At 46.1% G+C, this 27,349-nt stretch overlaps 1 protein-coding gene across 4 annotated transcripts in view; it reads right to left on the bottom strand.

Moving 5' to 3' along the window:
* RAVER2 (ribonucleoprotein, PTB binding 2) overlaps positions 1–27,349 on the bottom strand; it is a 443,388-nt gene that overhangs the window by 358,897 nt on the left and 57,142 nt on the right. For all 4 annotated transcript variants that reach the window (XM_086953598.1, XM_086953593.1, XM_086953607.1 and 1 more), the window contains exon 3: positions 4,112–4,581. In XM_086953598.1, coding sequence (XP_086809724.1) covers positions 4,112–4,581 — 470 coding nt within the window. The remainder of the gene's footprint in view (positions 1–4,111; positions 4,582–27,349) is intronic.

Here is a 27,349-nt window from a genome sequence, read left to right as displayed (position 1 = left end):
TCTGGCTTGGCTGGCCAACCCCACGAAGCGTACCTCTCCCACGGTAGCTATGCGGGACGCGGAGGGCGTAGAGGTCTATATCCAACCCGAAATCCTCAGTTGCTTTCTAAACTACTATGAAAGTCTATACCGAAGTAGGATGTCACCGGACACTACCCACATTGATGTTTTTCTACAGGATTTACCTATCCCCGCTCTGGAGCCTGAACAGGCGAAAGAACTGGGGAGAGACGTGGAGCTGGGGGGAGATCCGCAGCGCCATAAAAAAGATGGCAAGGAACAAAACCCCAGGCCTGGACGGACTTCCAGTGGAGTTTTACTCCACCTTCATTGACCTCCTGGCTCCGCGACTTTTAATAGTCTATATAGAGGTGAAGCGTCTGGGGTGCCTCCCAGGTTCGATGCGTGAGGCTCTAGTGGTCCCCCTGCTCAAACCCGATAAGGAGGGCAACGACCCGGCGTCGTACAGGCCGCTCTCGATGCTTACGGTTGATTATAAAATATTAAGTAGCATCCTGGCCTCAAGATTGCTGGGCCACATGTGCTCCCTAGTGCATAAGGACCAGGCGGGCTTCATCCCTAAGCGTAACACCACGATGAACATACGCCGTTTGTTCCGCCTGCTGGAGGAGGACCATGGTGATGCCCCCCAACCCATGATCCTATCAATCGACCTGGAGAAGGCCTTTGATAGCTTAGAGTGGGAATACTTCCGTAGGGTGCTTGCTTGTTTTGGACTAGGGGAGGGGTTCTTGCGCTGGACTACGGTGCTATATGCCTCGGCGATGGCTAGGGTGAGATCAGGCCCGCTGATTTTCCAACAGTACCAAGTGGAGCGAGGCACGAGACAGGGCTGCTCACTGTCCCCGCTGCTCTTTGCGCTCGCAGTGGAACCCCTAGCGCTATCGATTCGCACCGGAGCCCATTATAGAGGACTACGGACCTTGTCAGGGCGCCAGTACATTTCCCTCTATGCTGACGACCTGTTGCTTTTCCTGGAGGATGCTGGAGAGGCATTGGCCGGGGCTGACACAGTGCTCACTACCTTCGGTGAGGTGTCGGGCCTCAGGGTGAACTGGGCGAAGACTTGTTTGTTCCCGGTTCGCAGGGGAGAGCCCCAACCCGACACCCCTAGAGAGATCAGGTGGGCGCCTAGCTACCTCAAATATCTGGGGGTTTACATGTATCACAGCCCTGCTGACATCCTGGAGGACAACATTTCCCGATGCGTCCGGGCACTGAAGGGTAGCATGTCCTTCTGGGCCACCCTGCCCCTATCGGTGGCAGGACGTATAGCATTGCTGAAGATGGTGGCACTTCCTCGACTGCTATATTATTTCCGGACGCTTCCGATCTGGATCCCACCGGCAGTCTTCCGGAATTTGTGCTCACTGCTAGTGGCATTCCTCTGGGGATCGGGCCGCCACAGAGTTGCGCTTAGGACCCTAATGAGACCTAAAGCGGAGGGAGGGCTAGCTGTACCCGACTTTGAAGCTTACTACTTGGCCGCCCAGCTGCAGACCTACACCCAGGAGATAGCGCAGGAGTTTCGAGGACCAGAGGAGGAGCGGGGGCTGGGCATTCCCAGACACGTTCTATCCTATATTGCGCTGCAACAAAGGCTGGCCCTGAGGGACCTCACATTGGAGGAACGCACTATTAGATCGTGCTGGAACCGGGCGCAACGCAAGTCGGGAATTAACCACCCGTACGCCCCGGAAATCCCTCTCGGGATGCTCCCTGCATAACCGCATGGAGGCAATTGGTCACAACTGCGGGTTTGGGAGGATGCGGGCATACAGATCATAGGTGACCTTTATGAAGATGGAGTGTTACTGTCTTTCCAGGCGCTTCTGGACCGCTTCGACATCCCCCAGGGCGACTTTTTGCTCCATGCGGCGGTCACGAGGGCGCTCCAAGCGCACTGGCAGAATGGTTTCGAAGAACCACAGACGTCAGCGGCGTGTCAATATGTTATGATGGCGGCGGGAACGGTCAAAGCGGTAACGTGCTTGTACTCCAGGATGGTCAACGAGCGGTTGCCTCCGTTGGACACACTTAGGACTCGGTGGGAGACGGACATAGGGAAGGACATCCCGGAGACCACGTGGGCCCAGCTGATGCGCCGGGCCTGGAAGAGCGCACGTAACGCTCGGTTTCAGTTGGTCCACTTTTACATATTACACCGCGCCTATCTGACCCCGGAGAAGATTCAGAAATACTTCGCCTCTGACACGGCGGCCTGCCCTAGGTGCCGGACGATAGGGGCTGACCTTATTCATATGCTGTGGTCCTGCTCCGCTCTGTCCTCATATTGGATGTTGATAGGGGATACCTTTAATAGGGTAACGGAGCGGTCCCTACAATTTGACAATGCGGTGGGGATCTTACACTGGTTTACTCACACTCCCAAAAACAAAGTCACCAGCAAATTTATCGATATGGGGTTACTCCTGGCGAAAAGGGAAATAACTCGACACTGGAAGGCACGAGTTGGTCCAACGGGCACAAAATGGCGCAATGAATTTCTTAAGTGGGCTGAGGGAGAGAGCACCCTGCGATACCAGCTAGCGAGGCGGCAGCAGAATGAGAAGGCACTAGAATCAGCACAGGCGTGGGAGACATTGGTGCAGGCCCTGCGTGATCACAGAACACCCAGCGACACTGACAGTGAGGCCGATGAGCAGCCTGCGTCCCCGTAGTGCAACAAAGGCACGGTATTCCCGTTAGGATGCGTAATGTCTCCTACCACACGCTCTTAGCCCATTTACCAGGACACCGATGGCGGGGGTGGGAGGGGGGCGGGGGATAGAGGACGAAGGGAGCATCATTAGCTTCCTATAGTACTGTTTGATTATTGAACTTTCTGATTGGACATTAGGCCTCTGAGAGTGTTTATTAGTTGGAAGGGGGAGGGAGGGGGTGTTCTTTGTTTGGAAAAGCAGAAGTGAAACCTTAACTTATACCTGGTCAAATTTAGAAGGGATCACATGAGCTGGCTGAGTGATTGGTGAAAATGAATGGTACTGGATGGAGTGTATTCTAATTAAAGAGATTTGGCCTACTGCATAACCACAAGTGCAATCCTAGGTCAAGAACGTTTCAGTCCACTCAAGGCTTGGTATACATACTGGCTAATGAAAAATGATGCAAGAGAGATTTGAACGAATGACAACAGCCTTAAAGCTTAAAGAGTGAACTGCCATCTGTCAAATACAATTTAACAAAACGAAGTACAAAGAGAAACATTTATATGACACAAACAATGGGAGATGGCCTAAGATAGGAAGGAGAAGGGTAGTTGAGAGACTACCAAATCCTGCAACAAATTAGGGGCATCGTCAAACAAGCATAAAAATAAAAAAATTACCATACAATTAATTCAACTGTGGGCTCCTCTGGACCATTTTATTTATTTCTGGAGGCTTCATCTCCAGAAAATAGGCTTGAGGAAATATAGATGAGAACCAGCTTAGCTGAGACTACCTAAAACCACATGTACAGTAAGTGGAGGCTCAGGCTTAAGACTTTAAAAAATAAAAAAATAAAATCAGGGGAGGACAACAAAATTCATTTTTAAAGGGAATAAAACTAAGCAAGGCAAGAATTAAAGTACATACAGAACTATAATTCACGTTAGGAGACAGGAGAAGAATGAAGGGGAATAGAACATTAACATTTTTAAAAATTCACGGGTATCAATATGTATAACAACGTTCAAGCAGAGGCAGCCAGAACAAAAAAATGCAATCTGTTATAAAATAAAAAAAAATCCAAGATGTGCAAGGAGGCAAACCACTGTTACAAATGGTGTAGATGAAGGCCACAATGCAAAGGAAAATGGAGATAAGGATGACCCTTATTTTAAACATGTCAAATTGTTCATTCTCCGCTCAGTGGCCCACCACTACCAAAAAATGTGTTCAGAAGAGAATTACTGTGTTACAATCTGATATTTCCAAGTTAACCCACTTAATTGAATGCATTTAACAAAATAATAAGCTATAGTTCAATGGCACAAATGGTCCCAAAAAACATTTATACAGAAAGGCAAAGGATTTGGCAGGATTACCTTTGGAATAATATAATAAATAAGAATAAAAAAACATACCTGACAAAATACTGGTGGGTGTAAATTGGAAAAAATTTGAGTCAGCTCCTCCGAATCTCCATATTCTTTTGGAAGCTTATCTACGCAGAGGCACTTGGAATGAATAAGACATGGGGTTAACTGATTTATGTCCATCCACTGTGCAAATAAAGTGAAGCCTTGTAACTGTTTACCAATTAGTTCCTGCCTTGCCCTTGCTGCATAGTCCTTTTTCATGTATTCGACAAAACCATAGCCTTTGGAATGGCCAGTCACTTCATTGTAGACCAGAAAACATCGCTCAATGTTACCATAAGAACGAACTAGTTCTTCAAATTCTTGAAGTGTGAGAGCTGGAGGTAGGTTAGTGACACACAACAAAGCATCTGTTGGCTGGAGCTGGACTGAAACCTCCTTATCACGCAGCAAACATCCATTAAACGTCTGAATCGCATGCTGTGCTTGATCCCCATCCAGCAAAGTTACAAAAGCTGTTAAGGGGAAGAAGGGAAACATTTTGTTGGAGCACATTTTGAAAAAGCACCAAACACGTTTGACAATGGTGTTGATTAACCAAAGTGCAAATCAATATAAATTTCATATAAAGTTCTTACATAGTTCAATTGGTTTGATAACTTCATGTTGCAGTGAAGAAGCATTCAAAAATCAATATATTCATTGCAAAAAATGGTACAATCACCGAACATACATATGACAGGACCTTGAACATTGCGATCTTTTCAATTCCTGAGCTCTTGCAGGTCACTAAATAAACGGAAGAGTAGCCAAAGCAAGAAGACAACCAGAAAACATACTTGTCTGCCCACTAAAAAGGTGAAAGAAATTCATAGTTGGATTAGTGCCACTTAAGTCGTTCTCTGCATTTCCTGAAAATCATTTTTTAAGTCCCCAATCAATCCTACATATCACCAGAACGAACTAGAATGTATAAAATCATGCAGTTCACACAGCTGAACATAGGCTGGCTAGGGTGTGCATAATCTAAAGTAGCCTACACATTAAGAGGACCACAGAAAATTAGGGGCAAATATTAGGCCACATGTGTAATTAAGTCATTGTTTTTGTATTAGAACAAGGACGTAGTGAGCAAGAATATTGACAGAGAGTCTCCCTTTTACATAGGCATGTGTATAATAAAACAAATTACCATTCTCAATAAAGAACACTGCACCCGCTGAGCAAGGCAGTATTTTACCAACTGTCAGAGCCCAAAGTAGAATAAGGACCATTAGGAACAAGGGACGGTGCAAGCACTTGGTAGGTCAAGACTATAAAGCATTCTGGACAACTCATCACAAGAACAGAGCTCTATAAAATGGGAACCATATGCTCATTTAGAGAAGTTGAACCATTGCAGTCACAAGAGCTGTAAATAGGAAGGTGGAGGCAGCTGACTCGGAGGCTACTGAGCAAGCCGCTGAACTACCTCTCACCCACGCACCTCCATATAGGATGGGAGAGTGACCGGGAAGTGGGATGTACAAACCTAAAATAACAAGCATTTGCAATGCATTAGGTCACGCATTTACCGGAGTTTCGTAAATGCGACACCTATTGCATTACAAATGCAAATTTATAAAAACACCCTGTGGCACTTTAATGTCGGCCACGCCCCCTTCTTTAGAAGAGCTGTGTCTAAAGAAAGGGGTGTGGCCGCCATTAAAGTGAAAGCACGGTATGGGGCGCTTTTCCCCCCCAAAAAAATTGGTTGACAAACAAATGAATTTTTTTTTGTAAAACAGAAAAACATGCCGCAGCGTTTGGCGCAGCAAGTAAACCAAAGGCACAGCTAACACGATCAGCTTGGCGTGTCGTGCTATTTAAAAAAAAAAGCGTTGTAAGAGCACTTCCTGCTTGCTGCAGGCAGGAGAAAAGCATTAAACAAAATACTGCTCGTAGGCTGTAATTAAAGCCTACAGAGCAACTGGACATGTCAAAGGGGTTGTCCTCATGGGAGGTTACAAAAGAAGACAAGGCGGTACTAAGGAAGGACTAAGAAGCCTATTAACGTATCAGAAGTCAGAGTTTACGAAGGACAATGACACAAGCCAATGAAAAATATGGGCAGAGAGTGGGTGGGGCTTCAAGTCCATACTCTAATACAGCATGCCTCACGGAGCAAGGCATGCGGTGCCCAGGCTAGATCTAAACATTTGGGTGTCTCAAAGAGATGATGGTAAGAAGGACAATAAAAGCCAAAGAAAACTTCAAAAGAGGAGTTGGCCTAATGGCTAGGGCGGTCGAACTTGAATGGGGGGGGAACTAGGTTCGAGTCTCAGCAATGACGCTGAACGTCCTGTGATTCTGGGCAAATCACTTAATCTTCCCATGCCTAACAAAAATGAATGTGTCCTCATGTAATGGAACTGGTGCTATGTAAAGCGCTCTGATACCCGATTCAGGTCATGTTTGCGCTATATAAAACTCTGTGTAAAAAAAAAAAGTCAAAGCTCATGGGAGATCCTCCAAGCTAAATGCACGAGCTAAACATGCCAGGTACCATCAATATCCACAAGTACCCAACGGTCGACATAGGGGTTTACATACCCAAAGGTAATTGCCAACAAGTCATTTGCGCCAGTCGAGGAAAACAAAAAGTGATGGGTGGAATGTTTGAATTTGTTCAACTTACTCTTCCAACCTCGTGGACCTTAGGCTTGGTCCTTTTTCAATATTAACAGTTGAATCTGAACAACGAAGACAGGCTTCCTCTGAATGGAACACAAGCAATCCCAGACCCCTTCAGCGTTTCTGGGTCTCGTCAGTGAAGTGTAGCTTGATTGCTACAGCACAGGTAGCACAAGACACACTGCACAGGAACATCACCTAAAGCCCCAGGAATTATAAAAAAATGTTTAGGTCCGGGGGTTGTGGAAGGATCTTCACCTTCTATTATACAGTAAACTGTTTTCATTAAATTGGGCTTGTGGACTTAATACTTAGAGGCAAGAGTACCAGACCAGATACTGTTTCAGCTACAAATCGAGAGGGGAGAGAAGGAGAGAGAGAGAGAGAAGGAGAGAGCGAGAGAGAGAGAAGGAGAGAGCGAGAGAGAGAGCGAGAGAGAGAGCGAGAGAGAGCGAGAGAGAGCGAGAGAGAGCGAGAGGGAGAGAGGGAGAGAAGGAGAGAAGGAGAGAGGGAGAGAGGAGAGAGAGGAGAGAGAGGAGAGAGAGGAGAGAGAGAGAGAGAGAGAGAGAGAGAGAGAGAGAGCGAAAGGGAGAGGGAGAGGGAGAGGGAGAGGGAGAGGGAAAGAGGGGGGGAGAGAGGGAGAGGAGGAGAGGGTGCCAGGGAACACGTGAGGCCGCCAAGGGACAGCGACAGCTGAGGGCTGTCGAGTGGGAAGTCTCAGACGAAGCTCACAAAAAAAAAAGAGCCTCCTCCCGCCCGCCAAGTGCGCTGTCCTCTCCACACAGGCAAACCTGGCCGTCTCCTGCTTTTGATGTACGTCCCATTTGGCTTTCAATGAGCACACTGTGCTGCGTGATTAATGCTGAAACCAGTGGTGCGCGCGCACCACAGAGGAGCGGGGCGGGAATCGAAACCAGTGGTGCGCACGCACCACGGAGGAGCGGGCCGAGGGAGCCTGTTGTCTGTGCCGCTCTCATGCGCATAACAGACAACGGGACTGGGCGGAGCAAAGGCGGGACATGCGCCCACATTTGCCCAATTGCGTGCTATATATATTTTTTTTAAAGCACGCTAAAGCCAATTGAAGCCGGCAAAAGCAAAACCATACGCACGAGCGTGTTGTCAGCTTTCAGAACCCCGTACAAGAGGTCTAGCGTCTAGGCACGAGACCTAAAAAGCAGAGGAAGAGATTTAGCTATTGCTCTATTGTGTAAGGTCTGTCTCAAATAAGCAATAACCTAGCTTGTGTCAAGGTCATATTAGCACCATCGATGCTAGTGTTATTTTCCTCCTGTGCTGGAAAGCTTTGATCCCCATTGTTCATGACGAGCTCAGCTCGTCATGAGTGTATGGAGGTGTACATCATGACGAGCTGAGCTCGTCATGAGCGTCGAAGGAGTTAATACTGACCTAGGTTATTTTCTAATCTGAAAGTTGTAAAGTGTTGCAACGTTGATAGCTAAAATTCTCAAAGGTGAAACCATTGGTGATATAGGAGATCTCCCGGTTCGGGGATGTTCTCTTTTACTTCTTAGGTTTTCTTTTTCTTCTTAGGAATTGGTGACATCCTTGAAAGCAGCGAGATTCTTGGTTGCAGAAGAGATGTTACCTACCTTAACTGCTTATTTCCCTTATAATGATGCTCTAGATTATGTCTTTTTTAGCAATATCTTGATCCTTGATGGGTAACAGGCGAGATCCTCTAAATAATGCACCGCCTTGTTATAGTGAACATTGTATATACGAAATGACTTTGTTAAATGTGTTCCTCAAATGAGTTTTCAGTAATGTTTGGCAAGACACCAATCCTTTTTTCAGAATAAAAGATTTCAAGTTCAAAAGGCAATCGTACTGACCATGCCCCTGATGTTGCGGATCTGATTTGTTCTTGGAAGGAATGAGATGTAAAGAGGGCAGTCTCTTAGCTGCAGAGACCGGCTCCCAATGTATATTACATAGATGAGACTGCAAGCCAGTTTTTCGTAGCAAGTACCGCGCTGCATTCTCTAGGCTTACAGGGAAGCAGATGTTTTTGTACTTGAAAGGACCACGTGGACATTTTCTGGCAAAAGTTACACTTTTGTACATCATGGAAGTGCATAACACATGTGAACCATAAGGCATGGAAGCAGTCCTAAGATTTCTTTCGTTCGCAGAGTAGATATTTTACAAAAGGAAAGATGTGAAGAGCAAAAAAGATCAGAAAATAGCTATTAAAATCGAGACTTTTTGATAAAAACAATTACTCAAGAAGCAAACTGGCACTCAAAGATATTTTTGAAAGCAACATGAATCATCAAATTAGTCACTTTTCATATCACAAAAGGGGGACGCGTAGCGATTTAAGACTCTGCTCATTTGAACCAAAACAAATGCTCAGGCTTTAGCGATCAGTACTATGTATTGTGAGGCAGAGGAGCCTGTGGATCACCTTAAAAGACATTGTTCATTTTAGCTCGGACTAGCTGCTGCCTATCTGGTCTCATCCGCATATTTTTCTCTCTACTCCTTAACAAAATTTGCTAAGTGCTAAATTAGCCCATTTTCTTAATTCAATGTAGTCACTTTCCTAATTCAATTAGGTTACTAGTTCCAACGAGCTTAATAGTTTAAAGAAATAAATAAGTACATTTAAATGATGTTGCCTGCAGATAGATACCTCAAAAAAACTTTTACAAGAAAATGTCTCTTTACAAAATTGCTTCAGGATTCTGTACACGAGTGTATATACATAATATTTACATGACAAAGAATATGCAGCATCCAATCAGAAGCCTCGGAGGGAAATCTGCATATCAAACTAACATTTCAAAAGATGAAAACTGACATTAAGGTTAAGTCAGCCAATTAGTTAGAGGAGTATCAATGAAATAATTTCTAACCTATAAAAACCCTGTTTTACATCACTCTGAAACAAATGAGCAAACACTATGACAATGGAAAACAGACTTCAAAGTCTAGAAATGGACATTAAAAAATAGCAACTTTGAACTTTTATCTTCTGAAATCCACTAAGATATACGTAAAACTATAGCATACACTAGTGATTCAGAATAATGCTTTCTATAAAGTGAGAGGAAATGTGCCTTTTGGCGTACTTTCCCTTTGGAGGGGAACAAAACAATCCTTATCAAAATCAGAAAATAATAATATTGGAAGAAAATCTAAGAGCTCATCCCAAATGCTTAAGTCTGCATATTCTAGAGTGTTACTGTTAAAAATGTAAAATGCAACCCGTGTTTCGGCCGACAATGCATAATAGTTCATGTTGCCTGGATCTTTGTTTTTATTCAAGTGAATCAATTTTTCAGGCAATCCCCTGTCTGTTCAAACCCCGATTTGTAGAATTAGTCTTGGTACATTTTTGTAGAGCCACCCAGGAACTTAAGAACGAATAAATCTTTGGAGAACAAATGATCCTTGGAAGAAAGCCTCAGATTACTCTTTTTCATACTTAACCCACAGAACTTAATTTTTTAATTGACAGTGACAAGATGAATGAAATAAATAAGCCTGCCACCAGCTGAGGGTGCCAGCGACTCTACAAATCTTGCTGGCAGAGGAGCCAGGACCCACTTGACAAGAAGTGAGCAGGGTGGTGAAAGTACAAGCAGAGGAATGCCTTGGACCAGCAGCATGCCGGACATGAGCAGGTTAAAGAAAGATGCACTTGAGGACCCGCCCTGCTTTTTTTTCCAATGAGCAGCGTGAAATTGGCAAGAAGCAGTAGGTGAAGCGCTGGGTAGACTGGGTTGCCCCTGGCAGGCGGGAGCAAGGGGTTGAAGAGGCCTTGATCCAAATTGAAGCGGCATGGGATGAAGGGTAATACACTACCCTGGAAACCGGCAATCTATATAGAAGCAGGGAAACAGGATCCAGGCACACCACAACTAAAATAAATAAGGTGCCCGCAGGTAAAAACAAGCATTTACAATGCAATAGTCTCGGCAATAGTATAGGTGGAGCTATTGGTATTGCTCATTATTTTTTTATCTTTTTTGTATCCCTAAATAAATGGCATTGTCATTTCTATTGGCATTAGCTTTTTTTTTGCATATGTGATACCTATTGCATTAGCAGAGAGTGAGTGAGGTAGTGAGATAGAGAGAGAGAGTGAGGTATTGAAAGAGAGAGAGAGTGAGGTAGTGAGAGAGAGAGAGTGAGGTAGATAGAGAGTGAGGTAGTGAGATAGAGAGTGAGGTAGTGAAAGAGTGAGGTAGTGAAAGAGTGAGGGAGAGGGATGTTGTGAGGTAGTGTGATATAAGCATAGAGTGATGTGATGTAGTGAGAGAGAGAGGTAGTGAAAGAGAGAGTGAAAGTGAGTTAGTGAGATAGAAAGAGTCCATGGCTGAAGATATTTTCTAGCACCTTCTATAATTACCTAAAATCTGTGAGGTCTGCATGCCAAATATGGCCGCTGGAATCAGATAACACAAACTGCACCAAAATATCTACATCATGATTAAAATACAAAAGCTAAAGCTTTGCTGAATTTTTTTTAGTTGAAAGCTGGCACTTTAAAGCAATATGATTACAAAGTACTTTAAAATTAGGACCCTATCTAGAGAAATCACAAAAACCTTAGGAATGGGAAAATAACGCCTCTCCTCTTCACTCTACACTAATAAAAGAAATCCTCCATCTCAATCGGAGCGAAGTGCTTAAAATGGCCTCAATAAAAACCTTTGTCAGATGAAGTCTGGCACCACTACAGTTCCGAAGTGCTTCTGGGTAAATGCAAATGTCTGTCAAGATACCAAATGCTAGGCTTGGTGGAAAAAGACACCACTGGAGTGCACGTATCTTTAGCTTCAGAGAATGGGGAACAAGGAAGATACTTATATACTTAATAATGGTGCAGAATAATTTAATAATTTAAATGCTTTTGATATCAGTCACACTCAAGCCATTCGCCACATCACACTTTACCTGTAAGTGGACTATAAATACATGCATGTTTCACTATACAATTCAACACTAATCCTCTATGGTTCCCGGAGTAGCGTGTGACTCACTGAAAAAGCGCTTCAACTCCTCGTCAGGGGTAGTAAGCGCTATATAAATGCAATTTCAATACAATACAATAAATCACATTAGAAAATTACAAAAAGAGGACCTCAAGAAGCATGTTTACTGTATCTAGACGTCTATTCTTGAAGTTCAAAAAAGGAAAGCAACTAGGAAGCAGCTCACAAGGGCAAGCAAATTACCATAATGGAGCGAATATTCAGGGTGGAGGCTCTACATTTTCAGGGTGGAGGCTCTACATTTTTAGGGTGGAAGCTCTACATTTAACAGTCACCTGATCAGGAATTAAAATCTTTATAGCCGACTGAGAAATCGTATTCATTATTTACACAGGAAATAAACTCGGAGTATGCTAGCTTCAATGCCAATTACCTTGGTTCTAGCAGATGAGCAATGGCTCTAAGAAAACGGAAAGGATGGCACTGAAAAGTGCGACGCTGTGGACACGTGTGCAGGCTGATGCAAGAACATTAATCTTTCAACAAAGCAGCTTACACCGAATACCACAAACAAGGTCTGCCAGCTCCCGGCGGCGGCTCTGTCCCAGGCGGCGGCTCCAGCGGCGGGGTCCTCTCCTCCTCTCGGGGACTCCTGCTCCCCGCTGGACCACCGGGGCTCCCAGCAGCTCACGGGAGCCCCGGGCAGCATCCGGCCATCTTCTCTGCCGGCTCCTCTCCTCAGGCGGCGCCTCGCAATCTCCTCGGGCCGGCAGCCAATTCCAGCGCGGCCCGGGGAGTGACGTCACTAGGGAATCCCGGGCCGGCAGCCAATGAGAGCGCGGCCCGGGAAATGAGTTCACGGGGTGTCCCGCAGTCCCGCCCCCGGCCTGCCCGACTTCCTGGTCGCGACCGGGCGGCTGCGGGGACAATTTCGCGCACTTTGCGGGGCAAATGCCGGGTGGGCACCGGCTTCAATTAAACTGTAAAGCGAGGTGGCCACTCGCTCGGGAGCCACAACCACTGTAATAATGCCGCTATCTGCCGCCATTGACCTCGGGGAGGCAGGATGAGACGACCGATGTCGGGAAGCGAGCTGCAAAATGGCGGATAAAAGCTCCACGTTTTTTTCGGATTTGGGGGCGTGTTCTTGCTGGTCAAGGAGGCGTGGAAAAAAGTGGAAAGAACAGCAAGGAACACACCCCCGAATCCGAAAAAGACGGAGCCTATTCTGAGAGACAGCTCTCTCCTCCAATGGCTGGCCTCCATTTAGGAAGCCAGCCAATGGAGAAAGAGCAAAAAGAGGGAGGGATAAATGCAGCACTCTAAGAATCATTAAATCTCCGACTTCCGGTTTCTGCCTTACGGCAGAACCAATAGTCCTCGACCTAAAAATCAAGGAGCAGAGGAGTAGAGAAGGGCGGAGTGACTGGGGTTGCCCCAATTGAGACAGGAGCGTAAAGCAGGCAGGTGTTTGGCACCATTGGAGCCTGGATCTGCGGGTTCCCTGTGAGATTTGGTTGCAGGGGAGGAGGAACGTGGGTTCAAACCACAGATGATGCTAAACATTACTCTAACAACAATAAGCACTACGTAGTCTCTGGAACAAAAATAGATTCCGGGTTTATAGACATGGGTCTCCTCAGGAAAGAGCAATGGAAAAGTGCAGACAGGGTAAAGCAGAATGAATGCAAACTGAAAGAGCCGATGCCTGAAGTCACCTTATAAATCAAGCAAATCCAGAAACTCACAGACGAAGGTCAGGTTCCTGGAGGCAGGAGCCAAAAACTCAGGAAGGACATCACTATATAACAATATACTGTTGATGGGACCACTAGAACATACTGCAGGAACTGATCAGGTGGCCCATATGGAGTCATGTTTATGAAAAGAGGCAGCATCTAAAAGTCTGACGATACGGTTTGCTGTAGAATTGTCCCATAGGGGCCTTGCAAGTTCCTGCTGCCAGACTCACACCCAAGACGGGTGGTGAAGAAGCTGTTGCGCTATCGAACCAGAGATGTGGGGCTACAAGAACCCAGGAAAGAGGGACATCATACTGTGGGCAATTTGAGTCAGGTTATCTTCCGGGATTATACAGTGGCTGCCCAACACTATGGATCAACAATCATGTCAGTCACGAACCTGCTCAGAGACACTGGGGTGAAATATGAGCTTTTGTTCCCAGCCCATCTAGAAGTCAAAACACACAATGATACTCGGTTTGTTGATGAATCAAAGGAAACTAGGGAAAGTGCAAGGACATAGAGAGACATAGATGAAGGACCCCCATGCCAATGAGTGGAACAAACAGAAGTGGCACAAGATAAAAAGAAAAGCGTATAGATGGACCCAACACTCCGGGCCAGTCCAGGCAAAGTGCTAAAGAGATGAATTAATAATTAAAACCTAGAGAAAACTAGTAGGCTGCAATGTCAAACTGTATGAATGACAGCATGGCCAGTTTGAAACATGATTGACAACACACTGAAGTCGGAAAAGACTAATCTAGGAAGAGCAGAATCTACATTTAACCATTGGGCCCGCTGGCAAAAAAGGACGGGGGACTCCTGATTACTAGACTTCAGGGGCATGATTGTTAAGTAAGGATAAGGTTTATTACAGTTCTATAGTTTTGGGCAGGAAAAGTTAATCACCTGTCCAGGGAATGGGCATTCAATTGCAGAGAGTTCATTAGTTGGTAAAAGCTGAGGAAATCTACTTGGCTGGGCAACGGAGGGGGGCGGGGAGTGAATGAGGATGGACAGCATGAATGATGGCAAATAATGAAGATGAAATTTGTGCGCCTAGGCTGACCAGCCATTACATATTAAAACCCAAGGAGATGATGAATGGAGAGCTGAAACGTTTCAGACACTCCCCCCCCCGCCACAAATCTGGGTTAAATCCATCATCCTTATTTAGCTCAGTTCGCCAACCCAGTTCAAACCTAGCCATATGCAAATCAGTCTTGACCTTATTCCTCATGGGAATAGTCTAGCCCGAACTGCTAAGCCAGGTCTTCCCTGAACCGATAACAAGCATCCTGGGACCGGTTTCGGGGAACACCCCTCATCCGCCAGGCTAGCTTGAATCCAGTGGCAAAGTGAGCAAGGGACCCACGTCTGGGCATAACCTGCCAACTTAGGGCGAACAAAGCAAACACATCGTCCACCAATTGTGTGTCTTCAGCTATACCATAATAACAAGGAATGTAAGAAGCCTGAATAACTGTCAAAAGTGTTCAGTGGGCATCTCCAGAAGGCGCAGAGGTGCGGACATCGTGGTTCCGCAGAAATCTCCAAGAGATGATGGGGCCACCTGTATTACACTATTCAGAATTTGCGGACGGGCTTTTAGTTGGTTCGAACCAGTGATTCCGGTCCAACTGAGGAAAGAAATCACCGACCCAGATGGTCAAAAGTTATAGTCTGGGGCAGACTGGATGGCAAGGATATCTTGCTGGTCAGACAGAAGGCGCAAAATGTGGATGGCGTACTATGATGTGGGATTTATTGGGATAGCCGAATCGTAGGAATGCCGTTAATACTCTAAGACTACAATCGATTGGAGGATGATGGATCCCACCGCATCCACTGCCCACATGAATCGAAAGCAGAAATAACCATGGGTAGACAGAAGCACACCCAATTAACACACATCCTCAAATGACACAATTGTAAGAAATACATGGTACCAGACACGAAGAGGGTGACAAAATGGGGAGGTTATTTCCTGGTTAATCCAGCCAGACTCGGGGGGACACCTAATCGCTGAACTGAGGGATGTTAAAAGTCAAATTACATATGCACAAGCTGTAATATTTAATTATTATTGCATAGGCCTTTACGTGATGCCAGGAACAGTGCTGTATATGGAGTTGAGGGAGAATCTGGATATTGTGCACCAGTGTTTATCTCAGGAACATATGTAGAGGATGGAGGCTCCCCAAACAGTCCAGGCGATATTTAAGGGTATCACCAGCGTCGCAAACTAAAAAAAAAATCAAGCCTGTGGAATTTTATAAAGAAATCAGAGATGCCTTTGTGTTGAGACGGTTAGCAATATATGAGGCAGCATGCCAAAACGGGAAAATGCACAACACAGACAAGGAAGCCCGGATAGTCCCGTTCCCAAAAACAGATTGTGGCTCCCTAGACAAGATGGCATGCAGACCACTTTCAACGCTAATTATTGCTTACAAAATCCTCAGTAAGGTATTGACAACTAAGCTGCTGAAGGTGTTGCAGGAGTTCATACAGCCAGACCTAAATGGGTTAGTGCCAGTCTGCAGTAGTTCACGCAGCATTAGGGGGCTTATTTAAAATTATGGAGCCCATTCCATGAAACCGATGGCCTTGACAATCGGCCTTGGAAAAAAATTATTTGATACTGCTAGGTGTGAGTTCTTATAGAAGATCCTATGGAGAGTTGGGGTTTGGGACTTAATCAGAGGAGGATTAAATTGCTCTACTCATACCCAATAGCCCAGTTAAAGACAGGAAAAACCTATCTCTGAAGGCTTCGATGTCCTTCAATGTCAGGCAGGGATGCCCCCTTTCTCCCTCAGTACTTGTATTAGTCATGTAGCCACTTGCTTACAGACTCAAACATTGGGCAGACCCTGGGCACCATGGTCACAGGTGAGCTGCATACTATCTCTGTACGAGAACGACATTCTGATTTATCTTTAAGCTGCTAACAGTGTGATGGAGAGGACCATAGTTAAACTGAGTGAGTGTGGCAAATAATCTGGATTTCAGGTCAATTAGGGAATGTCCTGTATGTTCCCTAATAGCCCAGCAAATTATAAAGTGGAACCCATAGGTGGGAATACTGGACTTCGATGAGAATTGCACACATGTAAGTATCTAGGTATACAAATATCACAAGGAGCACGACATGATTGAGGGAAACACCAGGAACTCGATTAGATCCCAGAGAGTTTGCGTTGCCTTCTGGTCTAGATTGACAATTTCCACTATGGGAAGGGGCTTGCTCTGTGCTGGCCTTACTACGTTAAAATTCCAGATTCTAATGCCCAAGAAAATTTTCAAGGAACTGGAAAGTGTGGCCTTGAAGACGATAAGAAAATGGAAATCCACAGTCCCCCGTGTAATGACCATACTCCGGCACACACATGCATGCCAGCAAGCACATGCAAGTATCATGAGCTGTATGGTGGTACATCAATCAATCAGGGGTTTATAAGCGCACTACTAACCCATGAGTGTCTCAAGTAAGGCTGGACGTAGTGGGGCTTCGCGAAGCTACGCGAAGAGGGCAAAAAACTAGGTCCACCCACGCACTTCGCGTAGCCCCACTACGCGCCACCAGCCCTCCCTAAATGTTTTAAATGAATATATAAATTAATTATAAAACCACTTACCTTGTCCGCCGCGTCCCCGGGGCTCCCCCTCGTCATCGCGCCGCCGGCACCGCCATCTTAGATACTAATGCGCATGCGCGGCCGCCCGCGCATTTCTCACGAGAAATGCGCATGCGCGGACGGCCGCGCATTAGTATCCAAGATGGGCGTAGTGTTGCCTGCTTTGCCTACTTTGCAAAGGGCGAAGTTGCCCGCCCAGGGTTAGTCTCAAGGCACTGGAGGGGGGTGGAGGGGGATTGCAGGGTGGTACAGCTCTAGGTCAGCCGAAGAGCCAGGTCTTGACGCTCTTCCTGAAGGTGTGCAGGGTGGGGGAGCGTCTGATGTTGACAGGGAGTTTGTTCCAGGCTTTGGCTTTAATGTAGGAGAAGGCCTTTACCCCTGCTCTGGTCCTGAGGATCAGCGGGGTTGTTGCTAAGCCGAAGTCGGCGGGGCGGAGGTTTCTTTTGGGTGCTTACAAAGAGATTCTTTTGTTGAGGTATTTGGGTCCGATGTCATGGAAGGATTTGTAGACGTGGGTGTGTAATTTGAAGGTTACTCTCTTCTCGATGGGTAGCCAGTGTAGGTCTCGCAATTGTTCGGTCATGTATTAGTGTTGTGTCAAGGACGAGTCTGGCTGCGGTGTTTTGAATGGCCTGGAGATTCTGTAGCAGGGATTTATGGATACCCGCGTAGAGGACGTTTCTGTAGTCCAATCTGCTGGTGAGGAGTGCGTGGGTTTTTCTGGCTTCGGGTGGGATCCACTTGAAGGTCTTGCGGGGGATGTTGAAGCAGGTGGAGGTCACGGCATTGGCCTGGCGAGTCATGGTGAGGGTGAAGTCCAGGATGATGCGGAGGTTCCAGGCGTTGTCCGTCGGAGTGGGTGTGCATCTGAGGGCATCGGGCCACCAGGTGCTGTCCATGCAGACCAAGAGCGAGTTAAGTACACATCAACTGAACTTTACGTGAGTGGATCAGTACGCCCCCACCCCAGCCACACAGGGTAAAACATTAGTTGTTATTTTTTTTAAATGCAGTTTACATTACTGATTACTATTGGACAAAATGGGTATGCTGCCACCACCATGAAAATGTTATTTAACTACTGCTTCTTGGTCAGAAGCATCTGTCCGTACAGTGAGAAGGTCATTGCAGTAAGGTGCTCTAAGTATACATGCATCACATAATGCCTTCTTCAGCTCCTCAATCCTCAGTCCAAATTACCTTTGTGGGCTTCTCCCTGAAGGTCAATGCAGTCAATGGAGCATCTACAAAGTTCCTGTAAAACCCCATACGTCTTATAAAAGCCTTTCCCTCAGTACAGGTAAAGGGAACAGGTCATTCCATCACAGACTGTATATGGGCATCCAATGGGCAAACTTACCCACCTTATATCCAAGGTAGACTACAGAGGACTGCCCCACCGGACACCTAGTCGCATTCACGGTCAGTTTTGCCTTCTATATCGTAGCCAACGCCTACCCTAGGTGCCTCGGAGGGTTCTGCCATGAATGGTAGACACCACAAGCCCATCCAGGTAGGCCTACAGAACTCTCCTGCCCAGTGAGAACTAGGTTCAACAGGCAATGAAAAGTGGTACAGCAACATACGATGGATGGAATGCTGAGTATATCAAACATTTTCCCACAGTCAAGAGATCTGGGTTAAATCTGTTCTATTGCTCACTATGCCATCCCAGTTTGGACCAAGCATATGCAAATCAGTCTTGGCCCGGCGCCTCATGAGAACAGTCCAGCCCGAACTATCAAGCTGGGTCCTCACTGGACGGGAAATAAGCATCCTGGGATCGGTTTCGGGGTTTCAACCCTCATCAACCAGGTTAGCTTGAATCCAGGGGGAGGAGAATTATTTTATTATCTTAAACTAATATAACACATTTGTCACAGAAAATGCAGACTTCTTGGCAATAAGTACTAAGGCAATTTGACAATACTCACTCGTCAATTCAAAAGGTGCTCAAGTACTATCCAGCACTTAATTGATCCACAAGGTCATTCACTCTCTGGATTAGATGCCCATGCTTTCGTACTAGCAACAAAAGGGCTTCGGCCAAGAACCACAAGATCACTCAATGACTCTCCCAATCCAACATCTTGGCCACCACCGCCTTAATGCACTCCTGAACCCGGTCATACAGAACTGTCTGTTCATCACTGGCTACTAGGACAGTGGGTCCAATCTATGCTGGGTTTTTCATGAGCCAGTGACATAATGTTCCTATGCACTAACAGAACCACTAGGCTTTTGCTCTTCCTCAGCTCAGGATTCTCTGGCTCTTTATAAATTAGGACATCCTCCAAGACCACACAGCGTTTCCTAACCACTCCTTTGCTGACCTGTTCCTGGGCTTCCTTGTGAAGTCCCACAGTCGCGGGGCACACCTCTTGTGCCTCGCGGACATCAACCTGGATAAGCATCCCTCGAGTAGCTAGCAAACCCAGCAGCCACAGACATGGCCCAGACTCCAGCACCTGATTTACTTCGGAATCATTCTCCTCCTCTCCCTGTGGAACAGATGCGATGACCCCACCACGGCCGATGCCGTCCCTGAATCCATCCTTTGCTGCAAACTACCTTCTCCTGGTCCCAGCAAATTGAGAATGGTTCCGGTCTCTTTATCAAACTGCTGTGCAGCCTGAACTCTGGTCAATGCTGATGATGCCATCTAAGCAATACAGGCTTTTAGCATCAAGACCCAGGATATTTAATCATTGCCCAAGAATGAATGATAAACGTTATTGTTCAGTTAATTAAAACTTACAATAAAAAAAGATTTTTAAAAACCACCACATTGTTAAAAAACACAATAAAATTCCAACTTTCCCTATGCTTTTGACTCCACGTAGCTGAGCCCATATTTCCGGCAGCGGCATTTATCTGTAGAAGTTCTTACTACTGTTACATGCAAGTGCAAAGTCAAGCTACAATAAAAGGATATGTTTGGACGGGGTACAAACAAGTAACTGAAAGATCGCACCTTTAATATTAGAGGCTCACTAACCAGAGTACTGATTGCATTTGCAAGTGCCACAATCAGTAGATAAAAAGAGAAAAGTGCAATACGTGCATTTAGCTGTAAGCCATGCTAAATAAGTGCTAACTGCTTTTACTGGTTACAAGGTAGATGGGCAAAGATAAAAGTGCTGTCAGTGCATTAGCGATAAATGTTATATCCTGTCACTGGAACAAAGGGCAATCAGTGCGCACAACAGTAAGGTTTGCCAAATAAAATGCTGATTGCTTTTACAAGCAACAAGGTAGATGGGCAAAGCTAAATAAAGTTCAATCAGTGCATTAGCGATAAAAGCTATATCCTGACACCGTGGGTCTTGCTTAATCAGTTTTCTTGCTGCCGGTGACAAATTTCAAGAATTTCCCACAGAACACTAAATCCTCTTCTTGTAAGCAGACTGTTTCTGCATGTCAGCACATGCATAATCCATTCCTTAGGAAGCGGTGTTTCAAAAGTCTCCTTCGCTCTTCCTTCAGTGCTGGGCAGATACAGACAATGTGACAATTGTCTTTCTTTGCATATTGGCAGCCGGCATGCAGTCCTCGTAGTTTGTCTCAGCCAAGCGAGGAAGTTGCATAAGGTGGTAAAACTGCCTAGCACATAGCTCAGCAGCTTGGCATTTGCCCTTAACCCAAACAGTACTCCTGAATATGCTGTGGCATGAGGAGGCCATATGAGTTTATTATCATAGATTCAAGTGATGTTGTTGATAGCAAGAGTTTGTCAGTGAAGGAAGATGCTGCATTGATGCCTCAGTTAAAACCAGCTTGAGTGAGATGTAAGGCCCAGAATGGTTCAGCATAAAAATTTGTTAAAGTCAATCATGTGCCTGGGGGTTATCAGGATCGGATATAGCACTCCCCACAACACTGCTTAGTGTGCCTCCCAAATCATTTTTGTATAAAGTTTTCAGGTAAGAACCAAAGTTAATTAAGTTCAGCCTTTGTAATCCAAAGTCAAGCCTTATTTGACCTGGGGAGATATCCCGCAGTAGGCTGGATATCTGCTGATAGGATCCAGCCGTTGCATTTTAATTACTTTATGTGCTTCCAACACAGAGCTTCAACTCAATATGCTTGTTCAAAGTACAGATTTTGCAACCAGGACTTGCAGTAATGGTTGGAGGGCCAAGCCCTTTAAAGGTATTCCTCAAGGAGCAAAAAGTTGATATTAGGGAATTACTTTTTCTTTGAACCAAGCAGCAGTGCCTAGCGAATGTGTCACTTGAATCAAACATTACTCCAAGTACTTGTACTCTGTCACATCACTGAGTCCAAGGATGAACCTGGAAAGACTGGACTACGGAAACACCCTTTATGCCGGAACAAACAAATCCATGCTCCGAAAAACTCAAGACCATCCAGAACACTGCTGCCAGGCTCGTCCTCGGCATTCCGCGACATGAACACATCCCCCAACACCTTCGAGCCTCTCCACTGGTTCCCCGTTGGTAAGAGATTAACCTTCAAGCTACTCACTCAAGTCTACAAATCCCTCCACAGCAATGGACCCCAATACCTCAAAGAAAGAATCTCCTTCCACGCACCCAAGAGAAACCTACGCTCCGCCGACCTCGCCGAAACCCCGCGCATGTGCAGAGCCAGAGCAGGTGAAGAGCCTACTCCTACATTGCGGCAAAGACCTAGAACGAACTCCTGCTCATTATCAGACGTTTCCCCACACCTTCAGGAAGAGCTTCCAGACCTGGCTCTTTGGCTGAATCGAAGCTGCACTCACCCACCCACTCACCAAGTGCCTTGAGACCCTCACGGGTAAGTAGCACGCTTCACAACTCCCTGATTGATGGTCAGCTCTGCAAAGTACAGGTTGAAAAAGAATGAACAGCATGTGATCTACAGCTCACATGCCTCGAACATATTATTTGGTTATTTTATTTCTAGAACCAAGCCAAGCCTGATGCAGGTAAGTGAAATAATACTTTGCAATACTTATGCAATTACAGTGTAATGTAGGTTCAAATGCAGTTGGTTGAATTACAGGTAAGTCAACAGTTTGAGATTACTTTTTAGTTACTTCACGGATTACTGTGCATGTTACTTTTTAGATTGCTAATCAGTGTGATGTTCCTAGATATCACACAGACATTTTCTATAAAAAAGGTAAGTAATTTACTTTTAGTACATTTACAGTTTTTTTCTGTGTTTCATACAAACCGACTTCACAAAGAAGAATTTAAGGAAAAGCAGTCAATACAATCCTATGGAAGGAAATGAAGTTAACGGTTTACAGGTAAGCCCTTATTTCTGAGAGTTGGTATTCTGGGGTTAGAATTAGGCTTCCCCCAGGGTCGAGGAAGTAGTCTCCGATCATCTTCAGTGGCACTAGGGTGGCCGAGTGCAGAGTGCTGAGGCCCAATGGGGGATAGGGTCCTCCAGTTGGTGGCTGCTCACGAGCAGGCCACAAGGTTGTGGGAGCAAAGCTTCTGGTGTTAGGCTCAGGGCAAAGGGGGATCTGAGTTAGAACACAAGGTCCACCTGCAGCAGTGCAGGGGCAGCTGGGTGCAGGGTGCTGTTTTGGTGTCGGGTGCCCTGTTGTTGTGAATGGGAGTTGTTGGTTTTGGATTTTGGCCACAGGCTCGGTCCAGGAAGACTTCCGGAAGGAACCAACAGCTGAGCAGGCTCATGGACCTAGGTGCACCTCGGGTTCTCTTCTCCAGGGCGCAGGGCGGCTTGATACAGGGGTGTCTTTTGAGGTCGGATTTCACCTTACCAGGCCACTCGCGGTTGGGGGTCTCAGTGCAGAGGCAGCAGGTGACATCGGAGAGTGCGGGAAGGCTCAACCCACGGTGGACTCGGACTCTGGAGCACTGGGGGACCTCGCTGGGATTGATAGGCCATAGGTGGGATTCAGCCATAGGTGTTGGGTGCAGTGGTGGTTCTAGGCGTCGGGTTTCTTTGTCCTCAGCAGGCTCAGAGTCTTCCTTAGGAGCTTCCGTTAAACAGAGCTGGTGTTCACAGGAGATCTGGTCTTTGTTGAAGGCAGTCAGTCCTCCCAGGGGTTCTGGAGGTTGCCGGCTGCAGGACAAGGCAAGTTTTGGTTCAGGATCTCTGGATACTGCAGACGGGATGGTAAGGTTGGGGTCAAGTCAGTTCTTCGCTGCAGTCTCCTCTGCTGGGAGTCTTCTTTCGTCCTTCTTCTTCGTAGGTTGGGGGAAACTGTCTTCTTGTTCAGGGCTGCCCCCTATATCCTGTATTTAGAGGGTGTTTTAGAGGTCTTGAGGTTAGTAGACAATGGGCTACTGACCTTAGGGTGACTACACCCTTGGTGTGGTCACCCCACGTGGGGGAGTAGGCACAATCCCTAATCCCGATGGGGTGCCTGCCATATGCAAGATGGCGAGCACTGAAGAGGGGCTTCACCTCGCCTGTGCTAATTTTTCACGCCTGTCTTCCCGCCGAAAAGGAGGGGAGACAGGAAGGGGGCCTGCTCCTGACAGCATTACAAAGGCAGCAAGGCCTTTGAAGCTCCCCTAACACAGATGACTCTTCATGACCTGGGGGAGGTGTGACTACCTCCGCCTAAGAAGGTGCATTTTTCAATAAATCCCACACTGGCATCAGTGTGGGTTTAATGTGCTTAGAATTTTGATACTAAACTTCCCAGTTTTCAGTAAAGCCAATATGGTGCTGTGGAGTTTGTAATGACAAACTACCAGCACCATATACTCCTAATGGCATTACTGGACTTACAATGTCTAAGAATTGGTCTAGAAACTGTAGGGGTAGTGGGCTCTTGCACATGTACCCTCACCACAGGTATGGTGCACCCAGCTAGAGGGCTGGCCTGGCTGACCTATGCCAGGGCAGTGGGTTGTAATAATAATAATCCACATTTGTAAAGCGCACCATAACCCGTAAGGGTCTCTAGGCGCTGGGGGCCGTTGGGAAAATTAAGCAAGCTATTGCCCAGAGTCACATGGTGCTGGGCTAATCTGCCGCCGGTGCCAGGGATCGAACCGTGATCCCCAGATTCCAGAGTCAGTCACCCTAGCCGCGGTACCACACCTCTTCACGGCACGGAAAACAGGAACGTGTGCCATGTCGACTCTTCACTTTGTTCTGCACCAAAACTCAGCCTGCAATGGGGGGGTTGGAGGGGGGGTGGGGTATATATTTGTGTACAGGGCCTCTAAGAGTGGAACAATCAGTGCTGCAGCCCTTAGAGGCCTTCCCTGGCCACAGTACCCATGGTGCCTTTTACAAGGGACTGACATCTGGCCAGAGAGGTGATAATTGGGGTTTCAAGGTAGTTTTGGGAAAGAACACAGGCCCTGGGAACCTGATTGGCAGGGACCAAGGCACATCAAGTCAAAGTGCATCAGTAGTCTGGAAAAAGGGGGAGAGGGGGTGTGGGGGGGAGGTTACTGCAACAGAGACCCAGCTTTCTACAGTGCCCTTGATCTGCCAAGAGGAGGACTGAGAACTGGGCCCATAGCTCCAGCGTGTCAGATGACAAAGTTGGATATGGCCTCCCATTAACTCATTGCTTTGGCTTCCAGCCAGGCGATAGATCCTGTTGTCCAATGTAGACTTCTATAGTGGATAGCCGAGACTGTGCCCAAGTCCTGTTGCGCTTGGTAATGAATCCTGTAGTGAAGGTTTAGTAGGATCTTTTGAGGTTGGTGGTCACTTACCAGTCGAGTTCCAATCTTAGAGTCAGACCATATTGAACAGGGGAAAGGACACCAGCGTATAGTCCAAGATCTAGCTTGCTGTTACCAAGTAAAAACTAGACTGAGTTGCGACGTCTGGGTGTGTTTGCCCATTTAAAGATCTCAGCCCCAGATTCTCTAGGTCTTTGACAAAGGCAAAGCCCCTGCTTCTTTCCTTTGCAGCCATGGGTGGAACAAGGGAATTTGACAGATCTGATTTTGGGTATCCATTATTCAATCATGCACAGCTACCTGCAGCAGATTCATATTGAAGTCGCCTGCCATTAAGACAACAGGCATTGGATTGTAAGCCATTCGATTAGAAGTAATGATAGTAGGAGATATATGGTTTCCTTCGTATTAGCAGGCTTTTGGTGGATATCGGTGTTAATTATCAGTAGCGGCTGTTTGGAATTGTGGAAACATTTTGATAGTTTCACAGCTTGTAGGTTGGGGTGATCCATTTGTAGCTTTTATTTTGGCGATGATTTAGGCCGTTGTGTAAATTGCTAGGCCCCCAGCAGGGGATCCAAGCATGTGCGTTTTTACAGCTGGTTTATTAAAGCCCAGAACTACCGGGATATCCAGGGGGAGCAAAAGCCAAAGTTTCATGGAATATGACCATGTGAAAAGAATTTATATAAGCTAAAAAGTGTGCAGCCTCAATTTTGCTTGGCAGACAGCTATTGTTAGACTTGGGGTTTTATGGCGTCAATGAATGGCTCCTTGCCCCTCTAAGGACTGACGCTGTATGGAGCTGTTCGCGCAGTGGGGCCAGAATTTCTTTTTGGCACATTGTTCTTGGTACAGCTGTTGGAGGGGGCCTTTGGTTAGAGCTGCTGAATATTAAGAATTGAGGATATGCTGTGTTCACTTTACATGCGATCATGTTATCCTGTTTTCCGCTGCTATTGACCTTGGGGCTTACAACAAAGTAATTTGAAAGTAATCTAAAGTAATTTCAAGTACTTTACTGCAAAGGGATTTTTATGCTTCTACAAAACCAGCATACACTGTGTCTTGCAAATTAACATTGTATGAAAAGTATAACTTACCCGCTGAGTAAATCTTGGTTCTAGAAAAAAAAACAACCAAGTAACTTTTATACAAACAATTGGTCTGGATTCAGTCTTCAAGTGTGTGAGATCATTTCTTGCCTGAGTGGGTACAACAAATGCTTAACACTAACCTCTGATAAGCCTGACTGCTCAACCACATTACCACAAAAGAGAGTAAGGTATTATCTACTTTAGCCGTCGTTATACCCTGGGGATCCAAGGGACTCTGTGTGCACTATACTGGACTTTTGGTACAGTATACACAGAGCCAGCTTCCTACATCCTCTCTGTGACATCCTCTCTGTCACATTTGAAAGGTATTGTCTAAGTGTGGTAGAGCACTCTGCCTTAAGTCGCTCTGTCACCATCAACTGGCGTAGAGAGTGAAAATCTTTGACTTCCATTCTATCACACAATACACCATGAATACGGATTTCAAACAGAACACCATCCGCTCACTTGGAGTCCTGAAACCTTTGAAAGTACTGAGCTGGCTTCAGGCCAAACCATCTGATCAGAGCTTCCTTCATCTGCTTTAAGGCTATCTGCTCGGTCACAGGTGCACTCCAAAAGCAACCTACCCATTAAGTCAAATGTCTTAGACACCTCATTCAAGGCCTGCGTCCCACAAGATACCTAAAATCTCACAAATTATTCCAAGATTGCCTGCTCTTCCACATAGAAATGTAAAAGCTCTCTTGGAATCTTGGCCATGGCTTCTCGGCTTCTTTCAGATAAGGTGGTCCCTGCTGCAATTCACATGTTCAACCTTTTCCCTCTCCAGCTCTTTCCCTTTCCTATTCCCTATCTTCCCAGTCCCAGTCCTCCTGTCTAGCCTGCCTTCTCTGATATTGTTCCTGGCAAGCTTGTCTCTGCTTCTCTCACTGAAACTCAATGACCTTTTCCTCCGCCTTGGCTTTAGCTTTCCAGCGAGCCAACAGCAGGTTCCGAGTCTCTACTAGACTCAACCCACCAATCTACGACACTCCACTCTACACCTCTCGGCTCCAGTCTACAGCACTGTACTCCACTCTATGCCATTTCACTTTACAACAATATACTCCGCTCTATGCCACTGGACTCTACTCCACCTCACTCTGCCATGTGCCCCTCACCTCTATGCCACGCCACTCCATGCCACTCTGCTCCACTCCATGACACTCCGCTCCACCCCACTAACTTTTAGCCATGCAAAGCAGCAGCCACACTGGTGTACAGCATGGCTAAAACACACTGGAAAAGCCAATCGCTGTTGCATAGGAGAGAACTATTTTCTTTGACATTGCTTGTTACTTTTCTGCCTCTGGTCTCCTTCTGTCTTGTCCTACTGGAGTTGATTAGTGCCACATGGACCAAGTTCTAAGAAATATCAGTAATGAAATCATTGCTAAATTTCGTATACCATTAAAAATATAAACACATTGAATTTCAATCATTTATTCTGTGAGGTCGAAGGAAGTGCCTCATTGCTGTTAGCAGAAAAATGCTTTTGGGTGAAAACATTGCAGATCTTATAT

The sequence above is a fragment of the Lissotriton vulgaris genome, chromosome 1_1 (genome assembly GCF_964263255.1).
Source record: "Lissotriton vulgaris chromosome 1_1, aLisVul1.2, whole genome shotgun sequence".
Classification (NCBI taxonomy): domain Eukaryota; kingdom Metazoa; phylum Chordata; class Amphibia; order Caudata; family Salamandridae; genus Lissotriton; species Lissotriton vulgaris.
This window is presented reverse-complemented; position numbering and strand designations above follow the sequence as displayed.